Source organism: Phasianus colchicus, chromosome 2, assembly GCF_987193195.1.
Source record: "Phasianus colchicus chromosome 2, bPhaCol1.hap1.1, whole genome shotgun sequence".
NCBI classification, from domain to species: Eukaryota; Metazoa; Chordata; class Aves; order Galliformes; family Phasianidae; genus Phasianus; species Phasianus colchicus.
In genome coordinates this window covers 56,764,785-56,792,665 of record NC_143437.1, presented here as the reverse complement: position 1 = coordinate 56,792,665, position 27,881 = coordinate 56,764,785, and the positions used below count along the sequence as shown (strand labels likewise).

Genomic DNA, 27,881 nt, shown 5'->3' with positions numbered 1-27,881 from the left:
CCTGGTATTTTGCTCGAGGCTATTAGAGCTGGAAATAGCCTGTCAGTTTGTTGGAGAATGCTTTAACATACCTATGAAGTTACACAGAAGGAAAAGAGCTACAGGAAGATACTCATCCCCCATGAAAAGATTAATCATAACCAAATCTTCCATAACTTACTCTTACTGCTGATTTCATGTCTCTTGTCTCTGACTGCTGCAAAAAGATTAGTAAATTCCTGTGAGACAATACCAACCTTCATGCCTATATGCTCTTTCTCAGTAGCATTACTTCATAGCCTAGATATCTACTATCAACCAGAAGTACAGGCCAGGCCACCAGACAGACACAGTAGTCAGTCAGCAGCTGATTGCAGACATCTGTGGTGCTCAGGAGCCGCCTTCAGCAGTGTTTGTATTTAAAGCTTTTGTGGCTAGACAGCAGGACTGACTTGCTCAGAGCTTGGTTACGGTAACAGTCCCGCAAGGCGATGACGCATGGCATTAGGAAGGAAGCAGGTTCTCTGATTTGCAAACCACACTCCCCCTCTTCTCTGAGGCTGGCGTGCCTCTTTGCACCTTGTAGATCTGTAAGGAAAAACAAACATTCATAAGTGCTGACTGTAGCTTACACAGCCTGTCTATTGGTTATTTTGCCTTTGTGCTTATCATTTTATGAGTTTAACCACTGTCCAGGGCAGGGGACAGTGCAATTCACACCAGGATTGGCCCTAAAAGATTCCAAGAGAGAGCAGTTTTCTTAGCTCTTCTGTGAACAAGCAGAGAGGCAAGAGGCAACGTCCTTAGGCAGGCACCATTGTATCCTATATGACAGCCTGACACTCTCAGCTCACCTGGCCCATGGAAGGGCTGTCTTCTGAGAGTCAGTATTTCCCTAACACTGTCTTGTTTGCTGAACAGCAATATCACATGAAGTTTTCTTCAGAGTCCAGCAACTGGTCCATTAAGTGGTCCAGCTTTCTGCTATCAATTACACTTGTGGAAATTTGCGTATTTTCACCATGGCCACTGATTTATTTTGCTTCTGAAGTGGGGTAAACAAATTTTAAATCTGGCCCCTGTCTTTCTGCACTGATGCAGTAAAAGCTGACCCACTCTGGCTCATAACTTTGTTTCTCTAAGGTCTGGAAACCTCAGAGAAGACCATTCCTGACTCTGTAAAACTATCAAAGACAAATGGCTTTCAAAATAGGAATTTACTTTGAAATTCCAAAATAGAGCTTAAGAACAAAGAACGACATTCTGAGACATGATTTAAATCTAGGAAAACTAAAACACTGACAGTTACACTTTAAACCTTCATTGTTGGTATCTCTTAGTGGTCTCAGGTCGGAAGAAGAACTAAAGTAAAATTTGAATTACTGAAGATGACAAAAACGTGAGTATATAAAACTTGGTTAAAAATTTGTTGTAGTAATCTGTTTCTGTGTATCTATTTAGCAATAGTGATCCAAATGCTGGTAGTTTTATTTGTCTTATTTGAATTTTTTGAATATTGTTAGGCATTCATTGTTCAAGCAGTGGGATCTGTTCCCTATTTTGCTCCCTGACAGGTTTGCTGAAAGTTTCAAAGGAAGTTAATTATTTGTGCTTAAGCACTCTTTTCCAGTTAAAGATACAAGCGAGGAACTGACATTTCTCAAATAATGACATGAAAAAGAGAAAGAAAAAAAAGATTCTGTATGTGAATGTGAGCCAGAGAGAGAATGACAAACACTGAATGCTGGAATGTGAACGAATACTCTCCAACACTGTGTGTATGTAGCAATCAGACAGCTCTCTCTCCAAAAAGGGCTCACAAGTTAGTCTTTCAGTATTTCTGTGCTAAGCACTTTCAACTGGTTTGGACAACTTTTGAAAATAGCATCAGTCTTTAGAATACTTATCTAACACAAACTTCACAAAAGTTTCAATTGCCTCTATTGGAACTCATTTATTCATTGAACTAAAGCCAGTGCAGCTGGGTTTATGCAATTTTCTAAGAAAAGGAATTATATTTAAAATTTAAAAAAAAAAAAAAAAGAATTAAAAATGCTTTTTTAAGAACAAAGGATAGGATGTTTTATGTAACAGAACAACTTCTTGCTTTTGAAGTTCTGACCATAAACAACATTCTACTCTATGGTGTTAGGTCTTAGGTTAGATCAGCAGGTGACTGCCCACACACAAACTAGTCCTTTCTGAAATCAAGACTGTCTGCCCCAACTCTCACTGCATATAATTTTAATTATATAACATATGCAGAAATAGTTATTTCTGTCTACTTTATCTGGCCTCAAGGGAATTCACATCTTTCTCACTGATTAAAAACAAATGGGAAACACATTTCTCACATCTCTTTGAGAAGGCCAGCATTCCACAGGCCTTTCTCCTTCTAACACTAATCAACAATGCAACCTTAAAGCTTCTGATTCTGTGTTTACTTTTATGTTCATTCTAGTTCTCTTATTTTGCTTTGTCAGAGCAACCTTCCTCGCTACGCACGATGTTTACTGAGTGCATGAATAAAGTTCAGAGCTGAGCTGCAGGTGTTCATGTGGAGTGCTCTTTTCAAAGAATAAGTGCATTTTCTTGACAGCTTCTCCCTGCTTTCTTTATAGAGCCAGGAAATAGTGGAGGTAGGGAATAGGTAAGTCAAAAATATTCAGAGCTGTGCAGAAAATATCGCTTTATAGAATCTTCCCATTATTTCTAAGAAAAGTGAGTTGCCTGAGTTTTGGTTTTGTTTGGATCAGACCTGATTTTCAACCCAAATGCTTTCAAGTCAGACCATAGATTTTAACCTCAACATCACTGGCTAATGTATTTACCACCAGACAATGTTTTTCCTCATGAGTCTCATTTACATGAAATGTATTGGTTTTGATGAGCCAATCAATTCTAATACCAGCTGTTCCTCATTGCATTACTTTCTTCTTAGCTGGTCTACACTAGTTTGTGATGTAAAGATAGAGTTCAGAAATCTTGTGCCTTAGGCATGCTTACGTAAATGCATATTCATGGTATTATTTTCCACTACCCTTCCCCCCAAGAAAAAAAGTGTGGAAAAATAAATAACTTATAAAAGAAAGATAAATCCAGCTTTGTAAATTCTTTCTGTATACTCTTTTCATATCTATCATTAAGAGCTATGTCACGATTTTCTACCATATTTCATGAGATTTATGTCAAGATAAATTCTTGTGCTGCTTCAGTTCGTTTTGTTTCAGGCAGAACTGACATTTTTTACCATTTTTTCTACTTCTGGACAAGAGAAGGCCCAGCTTTATCAAAAGATTTACTCGAAGTCACAGAGCCAAAGCAGAGCCCAGATCTGAGTCCCAGGTACAGACACAAAGACCATCTCTTGGGTGAGGTGTCAGCTGGCAGATGACAACTATTTGCCCAGCAGCATGTAAGTGTCAGCTACCTTCCAATTATCTCAGGTTGAAAGACTGGCCAGGGGTGATGATGTGCTGGTGAGTCACTTGCATAATCACCCAGAGGCTCTCATACTTGAGCAGCTCAGTTCTCCCCTACCAGGGTCCACTGACACCCTCAGACCAGCTCTTGTGCAATTCCAGGGAAAATCATTTTCTCTTCCACAGGTGTTTATCAATGGCCAAAATCAGAGACAAGGACCAGAATTCTAAACTAGAATTATTACTAACATACCTTCCTTGTCAGGCTTAGCTTATACGTGGTGTCTTTTTCTGCAGGACTCTGAAAGCTTTAGATGGGTGAATAGTCTGAGAAACTCTGGTGAAGCTCTAAACTTTTAGATATTTATTTCATCCAAACTCCAAAACTTTCACCTACATAGTCTTTTATACAGTTTGTTTCCAGTGCTACAATGCATATACATCTTCATGATATATTAGGAAATAGTGAATCACAGAATCATAGAATTGTAGGGGCTAAAAGAGACCTCTAAAGATCATCTAGTCCAATCCCCCTGCAAATCAGGCTCCCTACACCAGGTTGCACAGATAGGAGTCCAGGCAGGTCTTGAACGTCTTCAGAGAAGGAGAATCCACAACCTTCATGGACAGCCTGTTCCAGTGCTTTGTCACCCTCACTGTGAAGAATTCCTTCACGTATTGGTGCAGAACCTTCTGTGCTCCAGTTTATGGCCATTTCCACTTGTCCTGTCCCCACAGACTGCTGAAAAGTGGTTGGCCATTTCTCCTTGATTCCCATGCTTAAGATATTTATAAACATTAATCAGATCCCCTCTGAGTCTTCTTTTCTCACGGCTGAACAGACTCAGTTCACATAGCCTTTCCTTGTAAGAGACGTGCTCCAGGCCTTTTATCATCTTTGTGGCCCCTATGCTGGACTCTTTCCAGGAGATCCTTGTGTTTTGTACTGGGGAGCCCAGAACTGGGTACAGTACTGAGTACTCAAGTACAGTAGTGAAGGTAGGTCACAGACTATAAACACAATTCTGGTTTTGGTAAAGAGACCTGATTGCAGTCATAGGCAAAGTAGAAAGAGATTAATGAAAGTCACTCCTTTGCAGCTGCACAATTTACGTAACATCACATATATCCCACATCTCTGCTGTGAACTAATACAACATTCACATGACAGCAAAGCTCAAATTCAGCCCTTAAAAAGCTGCTTGCTGAGGTCTAAAATGACGTGGGGGGAGTAAAATCTCTCTAATGCTTAAATCCTCCTGCTGCTTCAGAACAGTCAGCACCTCATTAGACTTAGCTCTTTGTTTGATAGGAAATGTCAGCTCACCATAGGAAATCCCCTGCACCCAATGGCAGGAGCATCTGTCACCTTGTGTTCACCTATCTGCGTTTGTCCACTGCTGCCTCACCAAGGAAGCTGTTAAAAGGGAAGGAAAAGCAAGTGAAACATTCACTCACTACAGTGTCATCCTGCTTACCTGCCTGATGTCACAAGCATATGTCTGCTGCAGTCAGAGATGGTAGCTGACTTACAGATTTGCCAGGGCATTTAGCATCCTAATCTTCCTGTTTTGCTAAAAGTGACAAAAAAGTTAGAATATCTTGCCTTTTTGTAGTATTGTTTTGCCAATAACTGAAATTGCATTCAGACTCTTTCTGCTGTTCAATGCTGAGAGAATTTCTTAGTACGAGAAAGGTTTAATTAAGTTAAAATTTTGTGGAAACATTTATAGGAATGCTTTCCACTGAAACTCCCAGAGTACATTCCTCATAATGTGACTGTGAGGGAGGGAAATATCATACCCTTCTGTGGGTTGTGAAACCAAAGAAATTTTCCCCCAAAACTCTCAAGGTGATTCAAGGATATCTGAAGTGATATCAGGGACATAGTACCACTAAGATAACCCTCTGCTTTAGGAGCTCTGCATTTTCCTGTGTGTCTTGATTATTTATAAGAATAGAAACCTTTGTAGAAGATGCTTCTAAGAGGATGATCATTTTGTACTTGTAGAAGCAGAACCTGAAGGGGGTGGTAAGCCATACTCACATTCTGGGAAGTGAATGACTCCCTTCAAAACACTTTTAGGATCTTAATGGTACCTTCAGGCTGCCCAGATGGCCTTGCCTGGAGCTGCTGCCACCCACAGCTGGAAAGGTTCCACTGAAACCAAGCTGAGCTGTCATCCTAGGGAAATCAGAATGGATATAAGTTCTTAGTTTTAAAAGAAGAGATGGGAGAAGGATTCTGCAAACTCAACATATAGCAGATATACTAAGATCCTTCATGACAGCCAGGATTTTAAAAAGTCCTTGTGAGGTCTCTATTAAAAACCTCAATTTAAAATTTCATAACATTCTTCCATTTCTTAACAACTCTATATTTCATTGAGTGGAACTGATTCTTAAATCTCAGGGAATAATCTAGATGTCAGTAGGATGAACCTAAATGATTTTGCTGGAAGTCAAATGAGTTGATTAAAGAAGTCATGGAGCTCCATCATGCAGTTAGTCCTGATACCAGTTTCCATTGGTTCAACACTGTCCAAATGCAAAACAGATTTTAAGCAGCTGTATTTCAGCTCCCTCATCTCATATTTAACTGTCTTCCAAAAGCACGTTAACCTATTGATATGAATAGTATGCTGAAGGGTATAAAAGCATGAGGGAAATAGGGTGCCTCTTGTGGTGATTATCTGGAGAAAAAAGGAAGGAAAAAGACATTGTCTGATCTATGGGAACCTATCAGACCCTATCAGGGAGTTGCTAAAGTGCAGGAAGGTGGGGCAAGTGGTGCAAAGGATATTCCTGGAGGAGCTGAGTGAGTGCAAGGAACCCTATCTTCATCCTAGAAGCAGCACCCATGCGAGACTTTAGAAAATGTTATTCCATATTCCTTGTTTTATTTAAGAACTTGCTCACTTTTGTTCAGACTCTCTCCTCTAATGCTCGACAGCTTCTCTCTTATTCTGAAGACTGAATTTTAAGCTCTTCCACTAAGTTCTTACTGACCTCCAGTTAATGAGAACAAGACAGACCACACATGATCTGACTTATGCAAATACTGAAAGCACTGTTCAAAATGCCAGTAAGTGAAAATAGGTTAAAGATGTTTGTAGTGAGATGAGAGGCAATGGGATAGCAATATTTGGCATTGGGCGTTTCATATAAATCTTGTTTTCATATTCCACTGATTCCATCTGTCCACCTTGTCATTCCTTTGAAAAAAAATGGCTTCAAGTTTACATTGTGAAACAGACTTTGCTGTAACACAAACACTCTAACACAGACTCGCAGAATAGTTTGAGAACTTTAAAGATAATCTACATTCCAGATATTTTCTGCCTCAAACAGCTCAGAAACAGTATGAAGATATGTCATTAGTATGTTTCAGTGTTCAGGTACCCAATTGAAAATAAACAGATGGATGCATCTGTTGTATTACTCTTTTTATTAATGCTTCTATTGTTATGAGTTATGTGTTTAGATATATGTCTTCCAATTTCAACGTTTGAGCTCGGGAACAATTATTATTTTTGCTGAACTACATTACCACTTTCTAGGCAATGACAATAGTTCTGTTGAGTAGACAAACACATATTTGTGGGTATACACATAATTTAAAGTGAATGTTGTGTTCAGAAATAGGCCTGAAGTAGCAGGCATTAAGTCCTTTATAAATTCCCAGAATAGTAAAAGCACTTGCAATTGCTATGCAAGGTTTCTTCAGTACCAATATACTTCCAGTGTGTTCTTGTTGGAAGCATCCATGGCCATTCAATTCTCATCTTTACTAGAGATACTAAGTTGTTCTAGAGGAAGAGATACCTGATGGAGTTTGGGATGTAAACAATGATAAAGATAAAAAAAAGTGGTAGTAGTTAATTTTGGGGTGTATGTGTACTGGGAGTCTTAAAATGCCTTGGCCTTCAATGTCCTGAAATTGCACCTACATTTGGTATACTGATTTGATGTTGTGCCAAATTATACAGGAGGCTGTTGTTATGAGTATAATGAAGTTCCAATCATTTGAGTAGCAAGGCTACAGTATAATTGTCACGTGTGAGCTAGGATTCTAGAATTTAAGCAGGGAAATGCCGAACTATAACCCCTTCACCACATTCACAATTTCTCATAATTGAAAATAATGCCACAAATCAGTAATCTGTTTATTACTTAGTATGTCTTATATGGCTCCTATTTCTTCCAAAGTAACACTTCTGCACTGGCATGCATGCACATGTGGGACTGTCTAAGCTTATGTGCGATACATGAGGGCAGAATATAACTGAAGAGTAGCTCATGCAATAATGATTGGAAAGAACAATGATCTCAGGAATTCTGCCCAGATCTGTGAGAACTGCTGGTATTGCTTTTCCCAGACTAGAGAGCCCTGGGCAGCAAGAGCTTGAAATGTTGAAACCAAAAGCATTTTTGAGGGAATACATTTTAGAGGAATGCTTAAAACCACGTTTTGTAACTGTGGAGAATAATGTGGAGACTTTGTGTGTGGGTTAAGACTGCTTAAAGTAGGATGTATCTCACCTAACATCAGCTGTTCTCAAAGAACATGTTTAATCTAAAATGGTCATTTGTGTTTTCTCTCATTAATGTAGAGATATAACTCTGTACTTAGTCTTCATGAAAGACTTCCTTGTGACACAAGAATATGACACATTATCCTTGTAGTGCTAATCATTCTCATCTCAGTAATACCTAGACAACTAGAATGGACAATATACATAGCAGACTAAATTTAGGGGAAACAAATTCTTCTTTTCATTCTCCCAGGAGAGGATACTGAGTATTTAATCCAGAATATGTGTGTAGACTGTAGTTTTATTTCTATCTGTGTGAAAGACTGGCTTGGTGGAAGAATAATTGGTGGAAGAATAATTGTTGATACATTATGTGTACCTGAAGATTGCAATCCAGAAATACAAACTTGCTTCTTCCTGATACTTGGTCTTTGCCCCTTAAATGGTCTGAGAAAGTGCGCTGATAAACAGGCAAGCTTTATCTAGTAAGGTGAAGCTGTAATATCTTCCAGCCCCCTGAGATGTTGCCTACCACCCTCTCATAAGAGAAAACCAGTTTTCAGTCACCTGCACAACATCTCTGCAGGAAGAACTCCAAAGAGTATCAGTGCTGGAAACCCCATCACTGGCATTGTAGTTAACTGGATACCTTTTCTTTCTGCAAATTCATTGTCGCTGTACACATAGTTCCCAAAGATACAACTTCTTCCTGACCTTAAGTGCAGATCTGCCCATCAATCTCAATGCTTGGGCTATATGAAGATTTAACAAACTTACCTGAATAAAATGTACAAGGAAGTCCAATATTATGATTTAGTCAGTTATGGTTCTGGCTACAGCAGTAAATGTTTTAGCATAGGAGTGAATAGCAAGAAACATGTTAAGAAAGGTGTTTTCCATCTTCCCTGGCAAAGTTTTTGAAATATTTATATTTCTATTGTTAAGTTGTTTAGTCCATTTCATTGTAACAGCACTGATACCCTTTGTCACTACCCACAATACTGTTCTTTCCAAACTCTGGTATGTTTTCTGACAGGGAGCAGACTACCTTAACCAACTTTGAAAGGCATTGAAACAAAGTAATTGTTTGTTCATAGAATCCTTCTCAACAGTAAAAATTACTTCCCAGAAAGCAAGGGATTCATCTCATCAGTTCTGCAGTCAGTACAGAAAAATAGCTGCCCCCTGAAGGTCTTAATCCAGACAGCCATTTAACACAGGAAAGATGACTCAACTTCAGAGATGTCTATTTGTGACAGAGTTATGAGATTAAATGGCATGAGATAACTTGTATGAGATAGTCTGAATAGCCAAACTGGGAATCAAACTCATGATTCCCAAGCCCTGCCCAAACGGTGGTATCACAAAACCATCCTTTTCACTAAATTAGTTTAGCTTTAGAGGAGTTGCTGTTATGACCTGCATCTAATTAGGCATGTTTATTTTAACAAGACACTGAGCAGCTCGTGTAATTTCTTAGTACCAATACATCATGTATAATTGATTTGTAAGTGCCTTGGAATTAAATATGAGCAAAACTAATAAAATCAAAATGAACATATATTATTGTCAACTATTTGACAAAGAAGGTAAATGGAGTTCATGCTAAGTCAAAGAAAATAGTTCAAATGTTTTGTAGAGAAAAAAATATTCCATGCTTAAGTATTTGAGTATTTTTTTTCTGTTTTTTTTTTCTTCTGTAGCAGAGATATATCAACAAAAAAAAAAAAAAAAAAAAAAAAAGACAACTGCACAAAACTGAGATGTAGCATCAAATCAGCATTTTTCTTCAGGGAAAAGAAATTATATTCATTCAAAAGAAATCATATTGGATCTGGAGAAACTTTTAAAATGGCTATCTGTAACAAGTGAAATTAGAAATGAACATACATATGTTCTCACTCTGAGAACCCTGTAGTTTGGTTGTGATGGTTTGCTTCAATTAAAAAAAAACCGCAGTAGAGGAAACATTGGACTTACTACATGCTGTGTCAGGAAATCTCCCAAACAAGTCTGGCACAGGTGCATTATCAATTAATTCAGATTACAGCTGGTGGCTTAGAGAAAGAGGATGGAGAAAGCATACAAGGATGGTTAAAAACCCCAAAGTCAGAGATAATGACAATAAATTTCACTTAGAATTTCACTTCAAAATTATTCCTTGTTAGTGGCAAGAGTCTGCTGAAAAATAGGACCTATCTAGTGATGTGCTTGCCCATATGCCTGCGCCCTCAAGACAACTCTTGTGTTCCGACAGTGACAAGATGTCACTGTCCTCACCCATTCCCTTTCCCAATGTCATGTTCAGACCATTGATTCTCTCGTCTCTGTTATGCAGAAGTAGTGTAAGTGCCTAACTCTGAGATAACTTAAGAGCTTTCAATTACCAGTGTTAAATCTAAGTAAGGTAAGTGTCATAATGACTGGCAAAAGTGTCCTTGTCTGGTTGTCTGGGCCCTATCTGTGAGCTATAAAATAGCTCTGAGGGTGACCAGGGGGCAGGGAAAAGTACGGTTGTCTCATGACATATTTTCTTCCATCTTATGACAGTCCACTCAGAAAATAGACAGCAGTAGATTAATTCCCAAATTTCCTCTTAATATTTTTTTTTCCTTCAAATATACTCAGCATCTGTGAGACTGTTAGAGCAAATGTGAATATGACTATCTTTCCAGAAATATGCAAAGAGTGGATGGGTGTTTTGACGGGTCATGCCCTATCCTTCTAATACATTGTTTTTAAAATTTTATATAATTATATGAATGTCATTGTACTTAGAAAAACTTCTGGTATCTTCACTGCTTATGCCCACCTCCATCAATGATTAGAAAACATTTTGTGATGCTGACAGATTGTTTGTGGGAAGATTTTAAAGAAAATAAGTTGACGTAGAAAAAAAAAATCCCTTTTAATCAGTTTCTCATGCCAAAGATTAGCAGTGATCTTGACGTGTGCAACATAATCAGTCGTAATAAAATCCTTGCCAGAGTAGTACCTCAAATGTAGTTGATTATATTCTCAGTAGTCTAAATTTAATTTACCCATTGAGTGCTGTTGGAAGAAGTACAAACTTGATTGCGTTGGACAGCCCAGACAAATGGAAGGAAAAATATAGCAATAGAGTATATACAAATAAATAGCAATACATACAAATACTATGTCTGTAGGGGTTGGATTTCTTGCAACACTGTCACTCATTAAGAGTTTGTCCAATCTTCCTCATCTCTGAGTCCTAATACTTCAGATTGTAACAGAAAATAATACCATCTCCACAAGATATTTAAATTTTCCTTCCAGGATTCAATTATGAGTTATGGAAGTTTCTGTACCATTATGGTAGTATTCATTAAATTCTAAAGATTTTTCCCCAAAAAGGTAAAGAGTCCCTGATGTTTCTCTTGGCTTTTGTACTGATTAAGGTAGTTTGCTAGCATCTGCACTTCAGCATTCTTTGATCCTGTAGGATTTAACATCTCTTTTTGGAATTAAAACATGTCTGTCTCCATCAAGCTTGCAAGGCTCTCAGCCCTCTCTGAGACCTCCCACTGTGTCCAGGAAATATTTTTTGTTGAAGTTATCAGATATTACAGGCAGGGAACTTGCAATCACTGCAAATGCACATATTTAAACATTTGAGGTTTACACATTTTAACACAGTGGAAGTTCATGATCCTAGATCTACCCACCCTACTCAATGGTTGTATCTGGATTTCAACTAGAATTTCTTCCTCCTGTTCAAAGGAATCCTACTGAAAATTGCTGCAGTTTTTTCAGAGAAGGACAATTTCAGTTTTCATTTTTCTCCTTGGGTGAGCAGCTTTGAACAAATGAACCAGTGCACATGACTCAGACCTCTGCCTCCTGCTGGCACAGAAAAGTGTATGAATAAGAACAAAACAGTCTGTAGTTTCAAAAGTATCTACACCAAGCATCTGCTCTAATGTTAGATGGACGTTCTTTAAAAAAGGAAAGTCTGCTACAGAACCCTTTTCTTTATAGGTTAAAAGCCCTCATAAACTAGATGAAGGCAGTATGACAATAAAGATGAAACTGTCAGTACAGAAAGATGAAATTATTTTCTACGTGCCTCTTCCCTATGTTTTCGCCAAAATCAATAGATAGGGCTACCTTATATATGTGCCCCTTGCTCATCGTATGCTGATGAGAAAAAAACATCTGCTTCATAGGATTATTGGATAATCAATAATACTCCCATGTTTTCATGTGTCATACAAGAGAAAAGACCCTGCCTGTTGTCAGGTATTATTATCTTCTATGGTTTAAAATTTATCACTTTACCATTTTATCAACATTATTTTTCGCTTTTAAGGGAGAATAGTTTTGAATTTCTCCAAGGTTTGAAAAGTTGAAGAAGTACAATTAGCATTTGGTTTTGTGAAAAGAAAGGCAGTGACATCTTACATCATGCCTATACGATTCAAAACCAAGAGAGAATGTAGGACAGGTGAGTCAGATCAAAATTCCATATAGCCAATGTTCTCCTCTAACAGTGGTCAGTGTAAGATAAATAGGGAAAAATCTAAGAATAGAAGAAGAAAATAGAGGTATTTTCTGCCTCTATTTGACAGTTTGCATTTGGGTACCTTTTGAACCAAAAGTACTATCTTTCTATATATCTTCCCATTGATAGGATTCGCAGACTGTGCAGAAAACATCTGAGTTGGGAAGGGAAATGTTTTGTTAAATGTAGTCTCCTACTTCTCTCAAAAGTATTTATTGAAATAAAGACCTTGTACTATTACTTATAGTAGCAATTACAGTCTGGGTCATGACAAGAATGCTTTGAAACAGTGGTTAACAAAAATCAAGAACACTTTTTTTCCAGCTTGGCTGCTTTTCATGAGCATGTTTTTTATGGGTTGTTTATATATATATATATATATATAATCAATTTTAATCATCATCTTGCATAAAAAAAGAGGATTTGTCACAAAATAATCTGTAATATATTTCTCTTCTTTCAAAGAAGCCTCTGAACAGTCATTACTTGGAAGCATGGCTGCTCTCAGTTTTGCTCTTGAAATATGGCTCAAGTGCAGTTGCCAACACTTCTTTCCTGTCAGACACTGTATTGATGTTTCACCCTGGTAAATGGCTTCTGAATATTATTGTCTATTTACGGGTCAGGTGAGCACTGCTTAGTACAGATCAGTCTGACTCAGGAAGTAACCATTGTCCCTTTTAGTGGTTTACTACAGCAGTTACCTGCACAACCTCAAGGCTCTCATTTAAATCTTTTCCATTTGTATTGCAATGTTCCACGTTATTTAAGACTGCTGACACCATACATGGGCCAAAAGCCTTCTGCACAAACATGCCAGAATGCCCATGATATTCATGGATTATTTTGATATTTAGAAACTTAGTCTTTTTTTGTGTGTGCTGCATAAGCCTTATACATAGCAAAGAAATGACAATGTTAGTCTTAAATTTATACCATCCACACTAAGCTGTATGTTGTCCCTGCCAAATTACAAGATGTTTCTTATCCACATACCTCAAAAAATTCCTCAGTTATCCTACTCAGTCCTCCATCCCCACATACTCTAAGCTGTAACAACATTCCAGTGTGACTTTAAAACTTGCAGACCTTGGAAAAAGAAGTTGCTAATATTTCTTCTTGGTACAACCATTGTTCCTTGTTTCTGAAAAGTCCCCAGTGAGAGACGTGAACAAAACTGGATGACTTTTTGATCTTTTACTATTCCTCTCCATAATTTTACTCTTCTACCAGCCAAACAACATGAGATCCACCACAGCCGATGTTAGTCAGAGGTTAGTCAAATTGTTTATGAAGCAACATGCAGTGATTGTATACACAGGTACAAGTGGAAATAAGAAACAAGACAAGAATCCCATCAGGCCACTATAGGCAACTATAGATAACTTTAGGAATGTCAGTACATGTTGTTTGGTTCATCACAGAAACATCGAGTCATGGGTTCTTGAGTCATTCAATAAGGAAATAAAATATAGTAATTATTACAGTTACTTCATCCCTACTTTCTCTTCCAGTTTCACAGCCTTACTATAAGAACAGCAGCTCTTGACCAGAAAGTCAAGAAAAGCTTACTTTCAGGATTTTCTAACTTTATTTTTTTCTGCAATTTCCGTCATTATGAGACACTTCAGTTTAAGGCTACAACTCTTAGATGAACCTGATGAACTGATTTTCTGTCAGTATAACAGAATTGGGTTTTGTGCTGCATCTTAAATTAATGCAAATATTTAAGTTAGCATGGACTGTGCTTTTTCACTCAAGAATGCAAATAGAAAAGGGAAAATTAAGAGAAAAAAAATGGAAAGGAATCATTTAAAATGTTTCTTCTGCAGGGATCAGTTCAATTCTCTATCTAAACTTAGTCCAGTCCTCTTTATTCAGTCCCTGGAAAGAGACAAATGTATTTGCAGGTATTTAGATGGCCCACAGAATCTCCTTTCATTCCTTCCCCAATTCAGTACACAGCAAGTGTACTTTCTTTTTCTTTGTACACAGTCTATTTTCAGAGGATCTCTACCTCTTCCAAACGGAGATGGCAGGTACTGCTGTTCACCCAGCATCCAGCTGTCCAAATGTGGCTGCTCTAAGCTAATGGAGCAGGGCCCTAGCTTATACACACTGAATCTTCAGTAGTATCCAAAAACTTACCAATAGGAATTTCAAATATAATGAAATAGGTCAAATGCTTAGATGTTTCTGAAAACCCAAGGAAAATTTGGTTACACAATGCTTTCGGAAATCTAGCTGGTGGTAAGCCAATGTTGCTGTTGGTGGCATGCAATCTTGGGCAAGAATATTCCAGCAGCTCTTCAGGATCAGACACTTCGTACACTTTGTCAAGATTGACTTTTAGACATTCCTAAAATGCAGGGGATCATGCAAAAATCTATGAAACAAGGAACTAGCCGTGTGGTGAAAGGAACTCAAACTAGGTCCCTCCCTGAACAAAAACAGACAGAAAAACACAGACAAACCACATCAGTGCTTCATGACCTATATCAAACCTCCCTCCAAAATATCTTCTAAACCATACAAGAACCACATCAGAATAAACTTCCTATTTCAGAGATCTGTTAGACCAAGAGCTTACAAGCGTTGGGGCATGACCCAAAAGTGGGTCGCCAGAGGACACCCACTGGGCTTCATCACGTCAACTGACAGGACAGTAAATCCCTGTGGTTGCTAAAACCAAGATGGAATTTTAAGCCAAGTGAGAAGAAATGATTTTCTCCCTTGCCCACACCTTCTCTTGCTGTTTCAGCTGCCCTTGCCCTGGCTTGAATCTTCACTTGCCTACTGCAAAAGTAAGCAGCTTGGTCTTCCATTACTTTCTTGGCTTCCAGTTTTTCCTGTTCAGAACTGCCAAAATGTCCATGTGATTCAATTGTATTACGTCAAAGTAATGTTGTCCAGGTGCTGAGGAGCACAGGATCAAGCTTCTTCCATCCCAACAATGTCTCATTTTGTCCAGCGAGCCTTGACACCTGGTTGATTCAGACATAGCTGTTTCCAAGAGTTTCAGCTCATGGTTAAGTCTACTTAGCCCACTCTTTGACATGATTACTTTTCCCTACATTAACAATCAAGTCTTTGTGAAGTAGAAAAATGCTTAGATGTGATATGACATTTATTTATTTGTTTGTTTGTTTGTTTGTTTTTATTATTTTACAAAAAGAGGAGGATAGCAAATGTAGGCCTATTAATGGTAGCACCAGTTTTCCAGCCATCCCTAAGAGTCTGCATAAATGTTTTCATGGAAAAAAAGTTGTCGGGTTACCAACTAACCCAAAAAGTTCCACGTTAGAGGAAACTTGTTGTATTTTAGCAAATAGAGCTGGCATTTCTCTTACTGATAATAAAGCATAGGGGAGCTATATTTGGTTTCTGTACATGGAACAGAAGGCAAATTTGTCATCCAGTCCTTCCTATATAGGAACAAATCAAAATGCAGACATTAGTTATTATTTTAATAAGTAAAAATATAAATAAAATTTTAAAAAATAGAAAGATCATTTACCTGCCTAAAGCATTCTTACTCTGTGAAAAACAGAGTGCAAATAAAGGATGAAAAGACTGCTCCTTGCCCTCTGTATATTCTTTGGAAACAGGAGGACTGTAGTGCACAAGCAATATTTGAAAGCTGGGGCTTCAATGCATAAATTATTATTAAGATTTACTTTAAAAATCGTGGCAGAAGTCCCAAGGCAAATCCTGCTGGATAACTTGTGTTAGGACTGCAGCCACCATGTTGGATTCTAGTAGGGCTAGAAAGTGTTTCTGATGGATACAGCTCCCTGAGAATATTTTTGCATCTCCTTTCTCTACTAAAGAGCTTTAAATTCTAGTCTTAAATGTTTCAAAGGTTTTATGTTGTTGGCTTACAATGTGAAGCACAGATAACATTATCTTACGGATAATAAGCTTGCATGTGGCTAATCCATTTAAGTTCTTTCCTGAATTACATAGTATATCCGAGTAGTAAATGTGTTTAAAAATCATCAGTATTTCTGTTGTATTTATGCAACATAAATACATAAATATGTATTTATTGGCTACATAAATATCTGGTATTTATGTAGCCAATAAAATCTTTTCAGAATGTTAATAGGAGGCATTACTTTCAGAGCAACCTATGTATAAATAAATATTGTGAGGGAAATTTTGAAATACTGCCTTAAAGGAATCTATAAGTATACTCTTAGCATGACTAAACTTCTCTATCTGACTAGTGAGCCCTGGACGTCTACACTGACACCATATAACCGCGGCTCAAAAAAAACCTCTGACCCTTGTCTGACATCTCTCATGCTTTGTACACATGCTTGATGTGGTTTTCTGGTGTTGACAAGATATTCATGAGTTTTTGATGTCTAGTCTGTATCACTGATATGGTTTGCCTGAGGTTTATATGAGTACTTTCACTTGTTTTTTAAGGGAGGGATCAGTTTTGAGTTCCTGTTTATTCAATGAATGCATATTAATCATTGCTGGGAACAGCTAATGATATCCTGGTATACTACCAAGAGCTAGTAGAAAATCTGAGTTTTTAAAACACTCTGTCTTTGGAAAAAAACAAAGCAAACAAACAAAAAAAACCCCATGCTGTTTACATTATTTTGTCCAATGGCTACTCCTTTTTCAGGAGAGCCCTGGGGCCATATACAAGCATAGTGATGCATAAATCGACACAGTACAGATTTATATGATACTGACTGGCTGTAGAGTATAGAGATGGCTTGGTAATTTGGAAGGTGCATAAAATAAGAAAATAAGAAAATAAGATTCCTGCACTTCCTGCATGTTTTCAATAGGTTCCAAAGAATGTTTCTGCATATCTTCTTTAAAGATTTTCATCTGCTTGGCATAATCACCACAGATTAATTGGAACTGGTTTATAGCAGATCTTTTACTGAAACACTGATTTTATTCATTTACCTATTGACTGAAACACTGATTTTATTCATTTACCTATTGACAAAACTCAGCTCTAGTTATGCCTGACATACTCAGAAAGCAGGGCTTAATCTGTAGAAGAGTTTTTCTATGGGATATTTACGCTTTTGAGTATGACGGAACTTCTATACTGTACGGTATTGTACAATACCATGACACACTATATTAACTTCCACCACTCCCCAGAAAAGGCGTTGCACCCCAAAGTAGCTCTAATTTTAGGTAAAACTGAGAGGTTGATTGTACCTCTTAGAAACTGTATATAATTTAAACGCCGACACTGACTGATATCATATATGGGTTTGAAATCTGGTTGTGAGACTGAAGGAGGGTGAACCAGACTCCATCTCCTCTTGAACCTGTGCAGTGTAGCACAGCAGGGGAACCAAAGTTAGATATGTAGGTGTACTTTCAAAACACTCTTTGGTGCAAAACCAGCACTTGGTTGAAAAGCATGATAGAAGGCTGTTACTTACTATATTCCAGCTGTTGCAATAAGAAAAAAAAAATCTGCTTTGAGTAAATGCTAGTAAAATATCACATTCCTTCCCTTAGTAATAACTTAAGCAGTGTTGTGAAAATATTACAGAATTAATAATATTTGGGCGGATTTGGGTTTTCATAAAGCAGCAGGACCTCCTACTTTCACATTTTACAGCCTCATCTTGGCATCTTTTGAAGTAAAGCATAATGGTTAGTATCCAGTTGGCTGTTTTCAATCCTGACCGCATCTTGCAACAGAAGCCTACTGAATGCATTATTTCAAAAAGGAGAGAAATAGAAAATATAAAGGTAGCATCACTGACAGATGTAGAAATGAACAGCTAAGAGATCAGTGGTCTAATGCATATTCATACAAAGAGGGTCCCTCCATATTTTTCTGATATCCTCCTGTCCTAATCCAATGCTGCGGTATTAGCTAATCCAAATGCATAAAATCCTCTCTTTGAAGTTATGGCACAACTTCAAGGGGGAAAGGAAAAGGCTGGTAAGGCTTTCTGCAAAATCTGTAAATGCAACTAGTCCCTATTAAGATTTATTAATAATTGCATTTGCAAGTACAAAGCCATAAATAAGGATGGTGATCTATTGCAGAGGATATTAGTTACAGCACAGATACTCTGCTGCAGATATAGAGATTAGGATATCAAAGAGTTTAAACAAATATCTACTAATTTAGGGTCCATCTTCTGGGAAAACAAACAAACTAAATAAAAACCCAAGATATGAGGTCAAACTGAAATTGATGCCCAGTGACTTCAATAATTAGATCATGGTCCCTTGATACAAGGCACATCATATAGTAAACTGAATTGGGTCCAAGAATAATGAACAGAGGTCTCATTAACTGAGATTCTGCAAGTTACTAAATTTTACTAAATCATTTTAATGTAGCCTCTCACCACTAAGTGGCAAAAATAATACACTGAAAACACTCTATTTGCAATACTAGACATACCTAGCATACTCCCTATGCCTCCACCAAATATTTGTAAATCTGAACAAATTAATTTATTCTTAATCCTTTCCAAGACTTTTTCAATAATAATCCTGACACTTCCTCTGGAAATTTTCTATCATGCACAGAACTTCATTATTTATAAATGCTGTAGGAATGTACTTGCAAACATGCTTTGCAAATGTGTAGAAAGTATGAACAAGGTTGTAATTTATCTTGGACTAAACTGTACGAACTCCAGTCCTGCAGAAAACTTAAGCTAAGGCATTATTCTGTGCAAAAATCAATTTTGTTGTGCCACAACACTTCTCTGAATTGTAGTTCAGGAATTTGGGATGAACAGACTAAGGGAGTACAAGACACCACCACAGAAGAAAGTCCATAACTACGGCACATTGCTTTTCACATTCTTATCCCTATTCATTGCTTTACTGATGACCTTTCAGTCTGATCCTTGTTAAAGTGGATCTACCATGGAGAAATTTCATGCAGAGACGAAGAATGTGTTTTACAGAAAGGTGGAACATGGAATTTGACCATAAAGAGTACATAACTTCATTGCTAATGAGCAAATTCAGAAATTTATGTAAATGCAGTACAAGTTTATTTCTCTAGAACCTAAATTAATGGTGACACCTATGGCTGTTTTAGCGCTTTGGCTTCCAGCATCCAGCTGTGTCACCTTGGGTAAGAGCATGGTTGCTAGAGGTTACATTTATGGGCCATGAAAGAAGGCAGCTCTAAAAGATGATCAGGCCAACAAGGAACCATCTTCCAGATAAGCTAATTTGCCTTCATTTACTACATGGTAACTGTTCTTCTAACATAATCCCCATCGGTAGGTAAGAGAAACCTGTGAGATAAACCAGGTCTCAGCTTAAAATATGTTATCATAAATAGAAAGAAAAGTTGAAAAAACTAGTATTTGTCTTCTTCTGTAATTAACCATCCCAAGTCAATATGCATTTTTGCACTGAAAAGTATCTTTTCAAACAAGAGTGCTGTGCAACTTCAGTAATAAAGGGGAAACAAAAATTCTTATCTGTATAGCAACATTTTTTTTTGTATGATAGAAAAAGCTAGAAACTATGTGAATTTGCCTAAAGATTAATCTGTTTTTTAACATGACTTTATCAAGCTATTTTTTATCTAGGGGTTGTTTTCTGGCCTATCAGATGTTCCAATATAGTAGGAGTTTTAAAATCATGGAATTAACTGTTATGGTACACTTGAGGAAAAAAGCAACATCAGAGATGACTACAAGACATCCAACTGATTTCTTATGCTGGGAACGAACAGATTGCATTAACCTTCTGGTTTGATGTCAAGTTGTTTAAAGTATATTGTTCATGCCTTCACAATATCTTCATTTTAGACCAACACTGAATTCCCTTTATGGCAAAGAAGAAATTGGAGTTCAAGTCACTAGTTTCTTCCTCTGAAGTGATGCAGATATATGAAGATGAGTGTATTAATTTCTTTCTTTATTTCTAAGTGTCTGATTATAAACAAAAAGGAAAGGTAGAAAGGTAGGCAAAAGAAGTTCTTGGGTGATCAAAAGGGACTTCAGGGCTCTGGGAAGACTGCTGAAGGGATGAGGGACACAAGTTGTGTTTTCCTCTGCCCTCTCAGTTGGTGACGCAGATCCAGACAAAAGGAGGAGGGTGGACACTCTGAATGAACAGCTTTGTGAATGGTGTCGCACTTAGGGCTTTGGGTACTATGGCTTGGGATGCAGCCTTGAGAAAGGGGGAATGCTGACAGTGGATGGGAGCCGAATGACTAGAAAGGCCACAAATATTCTTGGGAGCAAGCTGGCTGGACTGGTTAGCAGGGCTTTAAACTAGATATTATTGGGGAAGGGGGGTGTACTGGGTAACAGAGAAGTGTGTGGGAACGCTGTTACCTTGGGAGGAGGTAAGGGAAAACCCCAGACTTGTCCTGGAGGCACTAGGGAGGGCTCCTCCGAGAAGTCAACAAGGCCAATAGCTAAGCTGAAGTGCCTCTATACCAGTGCATACAGCATGGGAAATAAACAGCAGGAACTAGAAGCCATGGTGCAATTGGGAAATATGATCTAAGTGCTATCACGGAAACATGGTGGGATTAATCCCATGATTGGAACACCCTGATTTGAGAACTACAGGCTTTTTAGAAGAGATAGGGTAGAAGGGGTGGAGGAGTTGCCCTCTATGCTAGGAAGTGGATAGGTTGCGAAGAGCTGTGTCTGAGGAACAGCCATGATCATGTTGAGAGCTTGTGGGTAAAAATCAAGGATCAGTCCAGCAAAGGGCATGCAGTGGTTGGGGTCTGCTACAGGCCACCTGATCAGGAGGAGGCTGTTGAGGAGGCCTTCTTGCTTCAGCTGCAGGAGGTGTCATGCTCACAGATTCTTGTCCTGATGGGGGATTTCAACCACCCGGATATCTGCTGGGATAGTGGCATGGAGGGTGGCAGACAATCTAGGAGATTCCTGGAGTCTGTCAGGCAAAACTTCTTGGTCCAGGTAATAGATGGACCAACCCGAGGTGAAGCCTTACTGGATCTGGTGCTCATTAATGCAGAGGAGAGCATTAGAGAGGTTAAGATTGGAGGCAGCCTGGGGTGTAGTGACCATTCCTTGCTGGAGTTTGTGATCTTCAAGAATGCAGGCCTGGCAAAAAGCAGAGCTAGGACCCTGTGCTTTAGGAGAGCAAATGTCCAGCTGCTCAAGGAGTTGCTGTGTGGGATCCCTGGATCCTTGGGACCCTTAAAGGCATGGGTACAGAACAGAGCTGGCAGCTCTTTAGGACACCCTTCCGAAAGTGCAATGGCTCTCCATCCCCCAGCAGAAGAAGTCGAGCAGGGGAGGCAGATGATTGTCCTGGCTGTGCAAGGACCTGCAGCTTAAACGGAGGGAGAAGAGGGAAGTGTACAGGAAGTGGAAGCAGAGCCAGCAGCATGCCCTGGTAGCCATGGGGCAAACAGTATTTTGGAGTGGGTTTAACACAGGCAAAAGATCAAAAGAGGTGATTTTCCTGCTGTATTTAGCATTGGTGCAGCCTTACCTTGAATGTTGTGTGCAGTTCTGGTCTCCGCATTATGAAAAGGATGTTAAGGTGCTTGCTGGTGTCCAGAGGAGGGCAACAAAGCTGGTAGTAGAGCTGGAAGGCATAGCCTGTGAGAAGAGGCTGAGAGCATTTGGATTGTACAGTCCAGACAAGAGGCTCAGAGGTAACTTCGTTGATTTCTGCAGCTTCCTGAAGAGGGGAAGTAGAGAGAGCTGCCAAACTCTGCTCCCTCCTGGTAACCAATGATACAGCACGTGGGAAACAGCAAAAAGTTGTGCCAGGTAGGGTGTCAGATTGAACATTAGGAAACATTTCTTTACCTTGAAGGTGGTCGAACACTGAAACAGCTTTCCTAAAGAAGTGGTTGAGCCATTTATCTGTCAGTGCTCAAGAGGCATTTGGATTACGCCCTTAGTAACATGCTTTAGCTTTTGGAGAGCCCTGAAGTGGTCAAACAGTTGGACTTGATGATCTTTGTAAGTCACTACCAACAGAGCTATTCTATTCTAGAAGCAATAAACTTACCTTCGTGAGACTTTCTTAGCTAACAGTCTCCCCAGAAAGGAGACTGTTGTTTGGAGGATGCAAATGTAAACCTGAAAGGTTTAGCTTGAAGGACACAGGTTCAGTGAGGAGCAAAATGCTGTCCTGCCAAACCAAAGAACCAACTTATTTCTTGCCTGAGGATGAATACCCTCCATCAGCAACTGCAAACAACAAGGAATGGCTGCTTTTCTGTTAACAGCATACCAGGTACACAAGATAGGCCTGTCACAGAAATTTCACCTTCAAACGTCTGCATCATCAGTGCAGCAACATATAACACAAATCTTTACTGTACTTCTCTATTGTCTTATTTATTTAACAGAGTTTTGTGTATGTAAATTAGTTATACAGTTACTGGCATTCACATACAATTTCACATTTGAAACTTAGATCCCTGAAATCTATAAAGCTGCTATTATCAGCAAAAGTAAGAAAAATGTTCCAAAAATAAAACAAAAAAGCATGTCACCAGTAGTCAAATTATATTTAATTTGATTACACCCACAACCCAGAAATGTAGATGTCATAGTTCTGTTACAGATAGTTGTATAGATAGATATCATATTTGTAATATAAACATTATTTGGAAAGGATTCAAGTTTTTCACAAAAGCATGGCAGTTTTGGTCTCATTACTCATAAATTAATGCAGAGCATTGAATTCACTACTGAAAAAGCTATGTGTTAAATGTCTCATTTATACAGCAATAATTAACGTAGGTGTTCATAATTACATGAAGATTTGAAGATGTCAAATATTGTGAAAGAAAAAAAAAGTAAAATCTGGATAGTCATTCTACCTCTACATTTGAATTTGATGCATTTAGAAAACTGGGCTGGAAGTACCACAAGAACCAGTGTAATTCCATAAGAGAAACAAGTTTTGTTATCTTAAATGTTAGCTACTTCAAGATACCTTTCTCTCTCTGTTCACTTTCTGAACAATGCAGTAATACTAAACTCACCTGTCTTAACATTTGTTACTCGTACTTAAGGGTAAAATTACAAGTAGTCAACAAGAACAAGAAAACAAGTAAATCTCCTGGCTTAAGTAAAAAATAAAAGTTTTTAATAAGAAAAATAAGACAAGCAGATGTCTATGATTCCTCTTCTCTTCAAGATCATTAAGTTGTATAGATTTACAGTGTTTCTTAACTGGCATTTTTTTTTTTTCCCAACCTGGGAAACATTTGTCATTTTCATGTACTAAAATTTGCACATATGTTTATTGTGCAAGTTGTTTAGCGTTTTTTTTTTTTTTTTTTTTCTAATTTGAAAGAACTGTTATATTTATGCAGTCTAGAAGAAACAACACTAGGCAATTCACAAGCGCACCTGGAATTTGCCATTGAAAACTCAACTAAGGGGCTTTAAAGAAATCCATAAAATAAAATAACAGTAAATATGATATTTTAAACATTAAGAAATGACAAATGATTAAGCCCCATCCCTACCACAAAATCACAAAATTGATTTAAAAGTCTTGAGATTTTATATTTAAAAAATATATATCCCAAAGGAGTATTACATGCATAAAATATTGCAGTGGGAGCTTTAGGTATCATAGAATCATAGAGTCATAGAATAGCTTGGGTTGGAAGGGAGCTCAAGGATCCCCCCTTCCACAGGCAGAGCCACCAACCTCCCCATTTAATGCTAGACCAGGCTGCCCAGGGTCCCCCCATCCAATCTGGCCTTAACACCTCCAGGGACGGGGCATCCACAACCTCTCTGGGCAGCCTGTTCCAGCACCTCACCACTCTCATAGTAAAGAACTTCCCCCTGATATCCAACCTAAATCTTCTCTCCCTCAACTTAAAATCATTTCCCCTTGCTCTGTTATTAGCTACCCTTTCAAAGAGTTGACTCCCCTCCTGTTTGTAGGCTCCTTTTAGGTACTGAATGAAAGGTTGCAGTGAGGTCACCCCGCAGCCTTCTTTTCTCCAGGCTGAACAAGCCCAGCTTCCTCAGCCTGTCTGTAAGGGAGGTGCTCTCGCCCTCTTATCATCTTCATGACCCTCCTCTAGACCCTCTCCAACAGCTCCCTGTACAGCACATTACCAGAGTTTTTATAACACCTGTAAGACTACTGCTGTCTGCCTCAAAAACCCTAACCCAGCCACATACCTTCATCTGCACCCCCCCAGCGAGATAAGTCTGCCTCCACGATGGCCAGTTGTTTGTTGTGGCTAATCAAAAACCTTTCCTTGTTACAGCAATTGCTCTAATGGATCTGAAAAGAGCTGAAGTTGTTCTTAAGCCACAGGTGAAAACACTGATGAAAACTTCTCCCTGAGAGCTTTAATTTTCAAGATAAATTGTACATACAGATATACAGTTGGAGTGGAACACACATGTGCATGTATATTATTTCTGCAAGCAGCCTGCAGCAAATTATGTGAACCAAGCATCAATTACCTTTAAAAACAGGATTGTTTCTTAGCCCTGCCTGTCTCTGTGTGTCATTGATTATGCACTGGGAACTTGGCCCAAGTGAGAAACACAGCGGCTAATTATGAGATAGGCAATTATAGGCAAACTCAGGGGTAGCTGTTCTTATTCTACTTCAAGGACAACAGGATTTTCTGCAAAAATAAACACTGTGCATGAAGCGGTGAATATACCTAACACACCTTGAAGCAGATGAAGTAATTGCAATACCTGGGACTTAGGCTCAACAATAAATTATTGTGTGACACACATTTCTTCTAGAAAGTTTTCACAAAAAATCTGTAGCCAAATTCATGTTCAGCAGTGCTGGTCATCACTGAGTCTTCTGGCCAGGAGCCTTTGGGGATGGTCTCTTCTGTTCTCCCTTTCTGTGTAGATGGGACATGGGTGTTAGGAGCTGTCAGAAGAAACAAGTCTCCTATCAAATTACAGCCCTCATGCTACAGAGTGAGTGTGCCAGTTCTCTGAGATCTTAGTATGTTTTCTATGCAAATCGTAGTATTTAAATTTGTTTCCCCCCTGAGGATGCTAATGAAACATAATTAGAAGGGCTGTGCCTCACCCAGGAGCCCACCACCCAGGAGGAATTGCAGGCACAGTGCAGCTTTTCTCAGGGCAGTGCTTCCAAGCATCCCTTTGATTGATTTACATCCACAGAGGCATGCAGCAAGAGTGTGGAGGACCAGACCTACTACAATGTTTGTGCAAGTATGTGCAAGGATAGAAAGTTTATTGTTCCCTATTCCTGCACTCAGCTGTCAAAGGTGCGTGCTGGACTCTGATGCCGTTTATCAGTATCTACAGTGTAGTGACTGATGCACTTCAGGGTCAAACTGGGTATCCTGTTTGCTAGACTGAGATATTTCAGGTAGGGCCTCGTGTTTAAAAATTCATCAGATGTTAAAATTTCAGTGTTTTCAGATGATCTCTAGCTCAAGAGGAAATCTTGGGGTGTGCACACTGAATTTTGTTTTCTCTCTGTCTCACGATCATTGACAGATTCTTGTCTAAGGAGGGATAGAAGCTGCCAAAAGTACCTTGAGCTTTTGCTGTATTAAAATCATAACATCATGACCCTGAATGGTCTGAAGTGATCTTGTTATGATACCATATTTCATTTAAATTTTATTAATTTAAAGTAAAAACCATCACACACACATCAGAATTCTAATCCCAGTGTTGGTAGGCTGTTTTTTTCATTTATAGTGAGATCAGAGATACAGCTGCTACATCAGAATAAGAATTAACAACTAAGGCATCTGATGCTCCTTGAATGTTAAAACCCCAATGGCTGTGTCTTCACCCTCTATTCCCCAAATATTTGCTCTTAATAATCATTTCATCTCCAAAATGGGCACTGGAACAGGCTATCCAGGGCAGTGGTCACTTGGACAATGCTCTTAGATAAAGCTTTGGAATTTGTATCACCACCTCTATTCTAAAAGACATGACTGAAGGCAAAAATACTGACATCAATTTTTTCCTTCAGCGTCAACAGGCAACTCACCTACACTACAGTAAAGCTTCCACTCGATGGTTATGCCTCGCTGCTACAACAAAGCAATACCTTTTTATGTGTACATTGTTGTTTCATCACAGAACATACATCTTTGATGTTTCTCAGTGACAATAACTTCAGGTACCAATTTGCACTCAGATTCTCCCATGCGGGACGTAACTTACAGTACCTCAGCAATAGGTTCTGGGCACTGTGCTGGCAGACAACAAGGGTAAGTGACTGTAGGACACATTTGTCTTAAACTGTTCTCAGTTTCAATATGCTGGAGAGAGGGGTAGGAATGTCTGTGAGGGTGTGTGTGTGTGTGTGTGTGTGTGTGTGTTCTTGCGGAGCTCATTGTTACTCGGCTTGAAAATGGGTACCATAGCTATCTTCCAGCTAGGTTTGGGTAGTTAATCTTTAGGCTGCAGGAATCTTAAGACCTTAAATTAACAACATTTTGCTCAGTTCTTTCGTTCCATTGTCAGATGCAATTTCCAGTTAAAATAAACCAATTTTGTGGTAACTGAAAGATAATCAAGGCACTTTGTTATCCCACATCAAGCTTCTCCCTTTTTCTACATCAAAATAATCTGGACAGTTTGGGCCTGATGCACACTAAGTTTTTTCACTGTCACACACTTCTTGGAGTGAGGTCACATCACCCCCATGAGTCCCTCTCACTTAAAAAAGCTGGTGAGGCACTACTGTAAACACAGTTAGAGGGGGCTGACATAGGGATTTGGAATACAGAAGTTTTGCGTGGCCTCCTAGCAAGCTCTGAAGCACTCATATGACCATTTCATAGTGCAGTGCAGTGTGCTGAGGGGTTTAGAAGACATTGGTTTGCATGGCAGGGCTGTTCTCGCAAACACAAGTTTTAACATCTCTTTTTAACACATGTAGCAGAAAATCTTTCACTTCAAAAGAAACTGATGCTGAACATACCAAAAACATCAGTGATGCCTGGCAAGCTACAGAATAATACTAATAAAAATGTTAACTACATTTATTTGCAAGGTGAACAACGGTCATGTAACACTCATGAAAAGGTCACCTTGTAAGGTAGCCAAGAATGAGGAATTCTGACCTTTAAAACTGAACCTATCCCTCTGGATGCATTTGTTTTTGCTGCTTCTGAACACCAAGTAAACTCCCAATAAATGAGTACTGGCTAAGGAAACAAAGAGATCGCAGGAGTCTTAGCATGATGTCTTTCTCCCAAAGAACCTCTTGTTATCAAGAGAAGTGAGTGGTCTGGAAGAAAAATTGTTGATGTCTCTCTTCCCTGAAGGTACCTCAAACAGTAAATGAACACACAAGATCCCATGTTTATTTTCTTTTAAATGTATTTTTGAAAATATTGAGTGATCCAAAATATGTGTTTTTCAATTTTGCGTGCCACAGCCCGGCCATGAGTGATGTATTTTATCCATATTCATAACAGTGTACAAACTTTCTATTCAT

The 27,881-nt window shown here is 38.6% G+C and overlaps 1 protein-coding gene across 11 annotated transcripts in view; it reads left to right on the top strand.

The window, feature by feature from the left end:
• Positions 1 to 27,881, top strand: part of LOC149919044 (uncharacterized) — a 149,785-nt gene that overhangs the window by 93,002 nt on the left and 28,902 nt on the right. For 4 of the 11 annotated variants that reach the window (XR_016464356.1, XR_016464359.1, XR_016464362.1 and 1 more), the window contains one exon: positions 1,320 to 1,378. The exons of 1 other annotated variant lie outside the window; for it this stretch is intronic. Coding sequence is in view for 4 of the 10 variants with exons in the window: in XM_090135783.1 (XP_089991909.1) it covers positions 1,320 to 1,350 (31 nt within the window). In the remaining 6 variants the exon portion in view is untranslated. Of the gene's footprint in view, positions 1 to 1,319; positions 3,077 to 3,252; positions 5,605 to 24,681; positions 27,877 to 27,881 lie in introns of those variants that run through there. 6 more of the 11 variants (XR_016464357.1, XR_016464360.1, XM_090135781.1 and 3 more) reach the window with 4 other exon arrangements.